This window comes from Anneissia japonica, unplaced genomic scaffold (assembly GCF_011630105.1).
Source record: "Anneissia japonica isolate Jap-2015-1 unplaced genomic scaffold, ASM1163010v1 scaffold1698_len283567_cov170, whole genome shotgun sequence".
In the NCBI taxonomy this organism is placed as follows: Eukaryota; Metazoa; Echinodermata; class Crinoidea; order Comatulida; family Comatulidae; genus Anneissia; species Anneissia japonica.
The window spans coordinates 162637-173334 of record NW_022747456.1 but is presented as its reverse complement, the minus strand read 5'-3'; the positions used below and the strand labels follow the sequence as shown (position 1 = coordinate 173334).

Here is a 10698-nt window from a genome sequence, read left to right as displayed (position 1 = left end):
CTCTGATTATATTGTAAGTGGCACAAGAATTGTGTATGAAAAATATATTTAATGTCCGATATTTAAATACTTCCATTTTTTCTATCTTACAGTAAAAGTTTATTTTTGTTACATCATTGTCGCAATAATTGCTGTCCGGTGCACGATGTTATGTCATCGTACTGGCCTATAATCTGACAAAATCGATTCCAACTTTGTCAAACATCAATAAGTTGGATTAAAATTAATCTAAACACGGGTACAATAGGTTTTCCCCTGTATTCGCGAGCAATACTCGGAAACAAATAATGCGAGTCGAGTCGAATGCCTGCAACCTCGGCGCTGCGACTGCGGGTTCGAACGGCAAGCGCTCGTCTATGGTTCTGGAGGTGAAAAAAAATCTTCTCGGATAAGGACTAGGCCTATAAACCGTGAGGTACACGATTGGCTCATGTGCACTTTAAAGAACCCAGAACCCAGTACATCTGTCGATATGAGTAGGAGGTTAAATTTAATTTCAATCAGGGGGTTAAACTATTAAGTTTTTGCAGTCCCCTGTTGCTTGTGATGGAATTGCCATTTTGAAGAGTGATTTAGTTCATTGTTTGGCATATACTTGACCCTAGTGACTAGCTTAATAGACAGAAAATTTTAAAAAAATACGCAGTCCATGGCAGTTCTTTGTTCGTTGTTGATGGTTTTGTAAGACACAAAACCCTTTGTGCCTCAGCATTGGCAAGTAATAGATCTGATATCGCTATACTGGTCTTTATTATGATATATCGGCCTCTCTCTGGTCGTCTTCGTGTGCCTGGTTCCCATGGATCTTATTTTTATTGGCAATTTAGAGTCGGAGTATCTTTTTTTTCATTCGCCACATGAATGATGATGATGATGATGATGATGATGATGATGATGATAATGATGACGATTATGATGATGTTGATGGTGATGATGGTGATGATGATGACGATGGTTACAGTAAGGAAGATGACCTTTTTCTTATGAGAAGAATAAAATAATTGGCATCTGTGGTATGAACATAAAGCCCCGGGTGACAGCGATATAACTGTCACATGAAGACTGTTCATTCACGTTGGAAACAGAAGCAGAAATGGAAACTTACAATACCATGCAACTAAGGCACGGAACGAGTTCTCCAACCAAACAAATTTTAATGATCTTCAATTTAAATAAGATAAAAATACTGGCTTAAATTCTGAAACCACCTAGATTTGTCCTCTTGAATTAAGTTTATGCACGGCAGTAGTTGGCGTATGTATACGTGACGTTGTTGCGTTTCGTTCTCTCAACCTCAAGGTCAGGGGTTCGAACCTTTGCTGTAACATTTCGCTTGTGTTGTTTTGGACAAGCAGGGGTCAAGAAAGTTTTCCGGAACTCGCGGGAGTCTCCCGGAAATCGTGACGGCCTCCCGCACTCTAGACTTGCCACAAGGCTCTAATTTATGGATTTTCGTAGTATTAGCGCATTTCGGATTGCGCCACCAGCGTCAGTTTATGTTGAGAAGCTTTTTTGATGAGAATTAATCCCAGAAAAGGTATACTATGGAACGCCATGCAAATAAGTAATATGGAACGCCATTTGTGCCAAAATCGATTTATTCTTAAGCATTTCAACTGATTAAGACAAAGATTAGGGACTGGAACCCAATCTACCCGCATTCCAGCAAGTACACAAGAATCTCCCGGAAGATACAGTAACACATCTCCTGCAAATTCATAATATTTGCGTGTTTTTACTACCGTACTTTATTATTAATTTTCTTACGGATGTCAGTGCCGATGTAACGGATAACACCGTGGGCAGGAAAATAAAATTAAGTTCATTTCATCAGATCTCCCGGGGATTTCTTTCTTGTGGCCCCTGGACAAGGCACAAACCTACGTTTGTCTCTTTCCACCCAGGAATGTAAATGGGTACCCGGTTGACTACTGGGGAAGAAAAAGGCGGAGCTGAAATTAACTGGCCAATCTTAAATCTACAGTACCACAATGCTGAGGCTTAGTAGGCTTAGTTACCGTACCAAACGTCTCGCAGCGTGCAGGACGGTTCTGCTTTTCAAAGCGATTTTGGATGGAACACGCATTTTGCAGAAACACATGCGTGATCATAAATTTGTCACGCATTGAGCACAAGTCTATGCGTGATAATGAATTTTCACGTATTCAGGAACAAATTATTTAAAATTAGAAAAAATTGGTTTCATATTAAAAATATGAAAACGGTCAAGCAGTAGCTTGAGTCACTAGGAAGCGTTCTTTATCTAGTTTGAGAATCAATTCACTGAAAATTTCTCTTTCCCGACCAAAACCATCCAGCCAACCACGTCACTTTCACGTCGAATCTAGTAGTCACGTGCAGGCTTGCGCGTTTATTGTCACAACCAGCCATTGATTATGTGACTGGGAACCTGGGCCCCCACCGGGTTTCCTCCCCTGGACCCCGGGCCCTGGCGGCCTCCTCTCCACCCAACTGGGTGTAGTCACGCATTTCAAATCTCTTAGGTTGGTAACTATGAGTAGGCCTAGCGTTGGGCTAACACCTCTTTCCCCTACGTTCAGTAATGAATAGGGGACTACGGTACCTTATGTACCGTATTTGATTTATAATTCTGATATTCATTTCCTTTTTTATTTTTTAGCGGTCTACTAGTGAAATCAGTGCTGCGTCACTGAAAAAGGCGTAATCAGAATAAATAATTGTTGTTGTGTATCGATTTATTCAAATGATGAATACATGTCTAAGGACAAAACACAAAATACGTATGGTAAAGAAACTAAGTGAATTAAGTACCTGAAGACAAATGCCTGTTAGCATGACCAATTTCGCTGACGTTTTTTTCAGTGTCATCGGACTATTCCTGAAGATGTGTGCCGCGCTCAATCGTGTTCTTTTTCTTTCTTTTTTTTCCTCGCACTGGTTATCACACGATTCCCGAACGATTCCTGAATTTGTGATCCGCTCTCAATCATTTTTTTCTCTCGAACTGGTTATCGCATCACACCATAATTCCTTAACTTCTTAAGTTGAGTACGGAAGCACCTAAGTGCACTTAGGTGCTTCCGTAGTTGAGAGCTGCGCTCAATCACTTTTTTAATAATCAGAAAATGCATACCCACATCATTCAACAGTAATGATTAGCGCCCTCTATCTTGGAAAACTCAGCGTAGTGTGAAGATTAATAATAATACAGGTCTTCCTCCAAATTAAAGACCACATTTGGACAGGTGTTTTAGTTTTGGTCTCTAATTGGAATCCCTCTAATTGAAGATTAACACTAAAAGTGGTCTTAAACACCACATTTAAACGGAAATTAAGAAATGATATAGTAAATTTAATATCGTTTTAATTTTAAGTGCTCTAAAATAGATTTGCAGGTACTGTATGCTATTGATTCTTAATAAACCATTTTGGGTATTCAGGTATTCACACACAGGGCCTAGGGCGGGCGCCAGTGGGGTCCTGGGGCCAGGGCCCTCCATTGTGGAGAGCTGGGCCCCATGTAAAGGAGGAAAACCACTATTCGTCGGGGAGAAAAAAAATTATACTTATTTTCTAAATATTTTAGTAGATATCTATAAAATCGATTGAATAAGCCTTTGAAACCTCCTCTAAATTAAAGTCACTATATATTGTAATGTATTCTTTATTTAAAGGAAATTGCTTTAGTTTTGTTGGGTCTGCCTAAACCACACATGATACATTTAAGTTTGAATATCCTACTAACACAATCGGGCATTCAATGGAGCATGTATGCACATCTTTACTAAAATCACTGTTTATATTTTAAAATGTATGCTTATTGTCTAAGAGCAGGTTTCTACTGACTAGAATACGCAACCATTTTATGTGGAGTCATAATGCAGTTGGGATGCTGTTCTATGATCTTTTTAATTCGATAATCAACCAATGATAAAAGAACCGTTTCTATCTATGATATTATAAATAAAATGGTTTAGTATAGATGTGCAGTTACTGCATGTTGCTATTTTATTCTTAAAATAATGGATTTCTTTGAAATTCAGACATCAATTCCTGTGCTTGTTCTAAGAACTCCGTTAGAGTATGACTAACATCACCACTAACATTATCGTTACTCAATATACACAAAACATCATCTTATAATTACTGTATGTGCATTGGCTAATATTTTTATGTATTAAGGCCTATAACAAAATTTATTATAGAATATTTTGATGTTCGTTCATGAACCTATTAATAAGATTATTAATAGGTCCATGGTTTGTTGGTGTTGACGTGTTTATGCCAGATTCAAGGAACACTTTTTTATGTATTTTTATGTGAATAGACCAATAAAGCTTACGGTACCTTATCTTATCTTATCTAATAATATTAGGCCTATTTTATGTTGGTCTTTAATTGGGTGGGGGGCACATTTTTCATTGGGTCTACTAAAACCATGGTCTTTGGAAGTCTTTAATTGGAGGGAACAGCTAATGTTAAGATATGAATTCAAACGGGACCACAAAAAGGTGGTCTTATTTGGAGGTGGTCTTTAATTAGAGGGAGACCTGTACTGATAGTTGCTAAACACTGTATTATATTCAAGAGATGATTAATTTTATTTAGCCGCCACACCTCCTCCGGGATGGCCCTCGCCTTTCTCGCATAATTTTCTATGTATGTGTGAGCTTTTATCCAGTTGTGTCAAACATGTCATGACTTTAGAGCAGATCATCGTATACTAGGGGTGGAGGTTGTGGGGGTGAACTTCAATGCGGAAGTTATGATAACTGCCGTGGTGGGAGAGCCAACATCTCTATACCAAGTCAGCTAGTGCCAAGAATAATAAGCCATGGAGTGAGAACCACCTCGATGCTATCAAACCAATAGTTGAATTCTGAAAATACCATGCATGTCCGCCTATTACTACAGACTAAAGAAACGTCTGTTTGACCAGCATTTCCCCAATTAATTTTCCACTTTCTTCCATGCATTATTATCTTTTTAAGTCTTTCCACTCTCGTATTATCCGTTTTCCTTAGCTCTGGCACCATGCTGATACCAGCGCCTTATAAATATCCACTATCATTATTATGTAAGTAGCGAATTGAGATTTTGTTTTTTTCTTTTTTGCCAGGGTGGTGCGAGAATGCCAGTCGAGGACCTAGCTAGGTTCAAAAGCTGGTGGAGGGAGAGAAACGTTTTGGGGTGATCTCTGGGGTTCCAGGAAGCACATGCCACTCAGTGGGGTTCCAGGAAGCACATGCCACTCAGTGGGGTTCCAGGAAGCTTGTCACTCTGGGAAGCTTCTTGAAGCTTCAGCAATTAGGCCTAAAGTAATATTCTAAATGATTTCGCACCTAGTGATTTTTTGGCTGGTCGGAGAGGGAGGGATAGGAAGGGGCGTTCGCCCCTCATTCGACCTTCCTGGCTACTGATTCCGTGTGGCTCCAGAAATTTGCCACAAGCCCGGACAGATGTCCAAAAATTTTGTAAGGGGGGGGGGAGTGTGGGGTGGTTCATGGGGAATGTTTTTAAGGCTTTCGTTGGCCCAGTTATTAGTGATCGACAGTCAACAGTTGTCCGACGACCACCCGGGCGACCACCACATCGTCGCGTTGAAAGACTGCAGAGTTCAGCGCCCGGCCTTACAGCACTGCCCCTGATCATACATATACATTATTTAAGAATCCAGATGCCATTTCAAAATGAACTTTTTGAAAATCTGGAATGCGCACCGCTAACTCTGTCTCATAAAGTCTGTCACCTGTCACCACATCGAATGAAAATAACCACTCCATACCGGAATTATAATTTTCATAGCTATAAGTAAAATTTCATATGATTATCGGCTCTATAGCTTTACTACTTTAGCAAAATATATTTATTTTTCTGTTTGTTTACTATTAGGAAACTTGGTGAACTTAGGCCTATATAGTTTACTATCAATTACGGTATTATTCTAACCCATCGAAAAACTTTTTTAGTGACTTTTGATATTATTGAATCTTAGGTTGATAATTTTATTTTTTATTCAGGAATTAAATAGGATTTAGAGTAAAATTCAGCCTGGAATTTGTTTTCTAAATAATTTAAGGCGTATTAAAAACATGTTACTGTATTGTGTCATGTTTTCAGTTAGTTGCAGGCCTACGTTACACTGTAAACGCTTCTTAATGTTTAACAGCTCTTTTCATTACTATAGTTGGCGCTAAAGGTTATACAAACGATCGAAGACTAGACATACGATCACAGCCAACCACATACGGGTTTTTTTCAGCTGCTGATGAAAATAATCGGTTCGTGTTGTTGGGCCGAACCGTTTCAATGATAGAAGTCCGTACCTGTACGGGGATGAAATATCAAATATATAAGTTGTAAAACAGCTTTTAGAGGAATATATACCTACAACTGGATAAATACCCAAAATCTGAGGAATTATATGCAAGCTGAAGTGTTGGAAATTACCTGTGGTTTTTGATTTGTGATAGTTTTGACTGCAGCGACAGCGATACAACAAAGCTGTTTCGCCGGTGCGGTCGCTAGATTGGGCGTTGCATCTGTATTTCAAGAACACAGAACTACTAAAAAAAAAATATGGGTTGCGCTACCAGCGCAGAAGATAAGGCAGCTGCCGAAAGATCGCGACAAATTGACAAAAATCTAAGGCTAGATGGTGAAAAAGCAGCAAGAGAGGTTAAATTATTGTTATTAGGTATGTATCCTGTGTTAATCAAACGTTTGAATTATTATTTTATAACCGCCATATCAGTTCGGGTTCAGTGGTTCTGTGTACAATCAATGAATGGATTCAAACGGAATCGTGCAATGCAAGGCAACCACTTGCAGAAATATATTTTAAAAATATAAATGATCGCATCGAAAATTATCGCCTGATTCTTCCTGCACATGATCATCACATCTGTAATTCACATTCACTTCTGAGTAATCATCTTGATTTGTTGTTTGTAAACCAAAATGAAAACAAATTATATTTAATCATGGACATGGAGGTATAAAATGAAGGATTGAAAAGGCCACACACACAGGCTAGGCCTAGCCTCTGCCAAGCTTGTGTAGTAGGATGAGCCAGCTCCTACTACTACTATACTAGTTCCTAGACCTAGGAAGGAGTCCTAGCCTAACTGGTTTAAAAGAAATATCTTTGTATACAATGTCAATACACAGCTGACTGGTGTACTAATCATTCCAGGGTCCATTCCCATTATTAGTAGAAAGGGGCTAGGCCTATTGGAGGCCTAGGCTAGACGTTTCGTATAAGAGACAGGTTCCAGGAAGCACATGCGAATCTCAACATTTTGGAGGCTGGACCTGCTCTGCTGGTGAAGTGTGACTCCACCTAAAAAATACAAGCATTCTGATCTTTTGAAGTATCGGAATGTCATTGTATGTGCACCAGCATCGTATAGAATCGATCAGGGAGCTGTTATAGTGAGTCGATGCACAAAGGAAAGATTGGCACAGAAATACTTAAATATTTTTACCAATAATAAGCCAATCAATTGACTGATTTTGGGGTTTTCTGAAAATTTGGGAGAATTCGACAAAATTTGGGATTGCATTGATCACATCAGGAGTGTTCGAACATATAATGGAGGCTTAGCCAACAGTCAAACCATCACTGTGTAGTTTAGACCAGGCAATCTGTCACAGAGCAACGATGGCAGTTAAAAAAATCTGTAGCGACAGGGTAGCAATTGTAGGGAAACCAAGCTTAAGCCAATACACAAAATTTGGTTAACAAAAGACTATCGTGTCTTTTCATCAAGGAGTATGGTACTTCTACTATCCGATTTAGGGAATGGTGCTAGCTCTTTGAAATGACATCGAATGATTTGAATAAGGAGCTCAGCTGATGTTTAGGGTGGGGAGGGAGAATTAAAGATTCGTTTCAGATTGGGCATGCAGTGTTAAAAAATTGCCTTTTTATATCCCTAAGATAACATTTTGTATGAACATTCCTTGGGTATAAGCCTATCCCCTGTAATGTGGTAGGAATATATAGTTGTTAGTGCTCAGTACTTCAAAAATTAATTGCTAGCACAGAGAGGAAATTGCTGTAACATGTCATTGTACTTGTAGATTTAAACTGGCTTCCCAATGTCATACAAATACAGCAAAGGTATTATGTAGCAAATTCGAGAACAATGGCCTATTTTGTACCATGGAGAATCTCTCGCTTAAATTCTTCTATAATTTTTACATTCCAGAATTTTCTCTTTTTTGGATCTAAACAATGACAGTTTAGATCCAAATGATTACCAATCCATAAATTAAGAAAATGAATTATTTATTTAAAATTTATTTGATTTATTGTTATTTTATCTCGCCCAACAGAGTAGGGAGGGTGGGATGGGGGGGGGGGAGTGCATATTGTACACCACAAAGACCTTTGACCTTGGGTAGTACATTGCTATTGAAAAATACTGTTTAGCCTTGATCTGGCTATAAATAAAAGATCAAAATTTTTAATTGATTTTATATGTGCTGACATTCATAGTTTGCTACTAGGCTGTTGGTAGTATCATGGACAAAAAGATAATTTCAAGGTTTTTTGTTTATGAAGTGTTTTGGAATTTTGTATCAAAATATGCCAAAAAAAACCTAATGAATAGATTATACCCATTACTTTTTGCTAGGAATACAATGTTATTAATGTCACAGGTTGTTACAATATTTTGTGTTGTTATTTTTGGCAATTTAGTTTTGGATATTTTCAATTTTTATTTATCATATTGTGAAATATATTTGCCCAACTTAAACAGAGGGAATTCATTAAAATTACTATTACATGAGTTTTTTTGGGGTTTTCTGTTACATATTAAAGGATAAAGGGTAGTCAAAATTTTACCAGTGACCATCCGTCTTTGTTTAGCATTGGAGCCACACTGCAATGCTGTGAGAGGATCGACACTCCTCACAGCGAGTCTGTTTAAACCTTCCTAGCATACAGTATGTCGGTACCCATTTATACCCATAGGTAGAAAAAGAGAAACATAGTCTTGCCAAAGAACACAAGTGACCAACACAGCGAGGGCTTGAACCCCTGACCATGCAGTTGAGGGTCAAAGCCTCAACCACTGCGTCCAACGCATCCACTCCACATAAAGTCTATTGCTATATTAGTTGATTGCAAGTAACCTTTTCTTTTTCTAGCCAGCATAAGCAATTTGATTGTGACCTTTTAAGGGGGTTGGATAAGATAATGTTTGTTTACAACTGATGGCAGGATCAGTTTATCATAAATTTCTTTTTTGTCATGTATTCGGAGGTCATTCACGTGTAGTTTTAGTACAGGTATATTTACTTTAAGCCAAGGCATTCTTTGCATAATGTATTATACACAAGTGCGAGAAAATGCCTGTTTAGTATTATCATAGTTTATTAGTCACATTATAATCTGATTATGTGTTGTTTATTTACCATCTGGTTAGATATACTTTGATAAGTTTGCCTCAGAATTAAATTTAGTCATTAGATACACTGTACTACTATCAATGAATTATAAAGTGGTATTAAAGTTATTGTAAATCTTTTTGTTTGTTTAAACTGGGTAAAGAAATAACTGTACAAAGTAGGTTAAAACATGGAGGTATAAAATAGAAGGAGAAACAACCAACCTAAATCCTATTAACTAAATGGCTTTCTGTGTGATATACTCTAACTTGCTCAATCCTGATTGGCTGCCTAAAATGAATTCAAAAAGGCCGCTCTTGTCTACTGCGCCCAAGGCGACCATTAACACCGCGAGGTCACTGCAAATTACCCATTGATCCTAACTGAGTTGCCGATGGTCGCTTGGTATTCTAATCTCAATACGTGGCCATTCTGTGCCCTGAACATGTATAATACATATTATTTACACGATTTCATTGGTTTAGAGTACGTAGTAGTTCAAAGGTTTACCATATTCGATCGTAAAATGCTGCCCTCTTTCAGACAAACTAAGATTTGTAAAAATCCGATGACTCATCGCGACGTTATGGCTGAACGAAGATTCTAGCAACTACTCGGGGGAAAACGGAGATTTTCTTTCAAATAGGTTTCTCCAGATTATAAAAATATGATATATATGCGCTTAATCGAGAGTATTTTTATTTCCTTGTGTCCAATGAAATACTTTGAGAAACAGGGTTTTAAATACAATGTGTATGTTAAAATGAATAAATAACACAATGAAGACAAGCATTTCAGTTATAAACGTTTATTTACAATGACGAAAGACTTACGATAGGCTAATGACCTACGGGAATACGTGAGAGGTAACATGGGAACGAACGTGGAAAGCACCATGCCAATATTTTTTTTAATGAGCTCCCGAGTAAGCCCCGCACGCACTGAAGCCTCTAAATAAAGAATGTAAAGAAACATGCCATAGTCGGCAAGATCAAGGAGACAATACCAGTAATTTATTACAATTTTAATTATGTATTATTAAAACTAGAAAATACCCGTGTGGTTTTCAACTGTAATCGCCAATGACAAAATCGGCTAACTAAACATAAAAAGTGGATGTATTACGGTCTGGCTAGGTATTCCGTAGATCTAAAGCACTGAGGTTCAGTGAGGTATGCTGTAATTATCAAGATGTAAACAACTCACAAAAGACATGGCCGCAAACTCGTTCTTGGTGGTGTACAGTATCATATACCTAAATTATAAAGGTTTTTAAGTCTAAGCAGACAGGGCTTACGTAAATTTATAATATTGGTA

The 10698-nt window shown here is 37.9% G+C and overlaps 1 protein-coding gene across 1 annotated transcript in view; it reads left to right on the top strand.

The window, feature by feature from the left end:
* The first annotated feature begins 6196 nt into the window (after positions 1-6196).
* LOC117120488 (guanine nucleotide-binding protein G(i) subunit alpha) overlaps positions 6197-10698 on the top strand; it is a 64417-nt gene continuing 59915 nt past the window's right edge. The window contains exon 1 of the mRNA XM_033265504.1: positions 6197-6679. Coding sequence (XP_033121395.1) covers positions 6562-6679 — 118 coding nt within the window. The 5' untranslated portion in view covers positions 6197-6561. The remainder of the gene's footprint in view (positions 6680-10698) is intronic.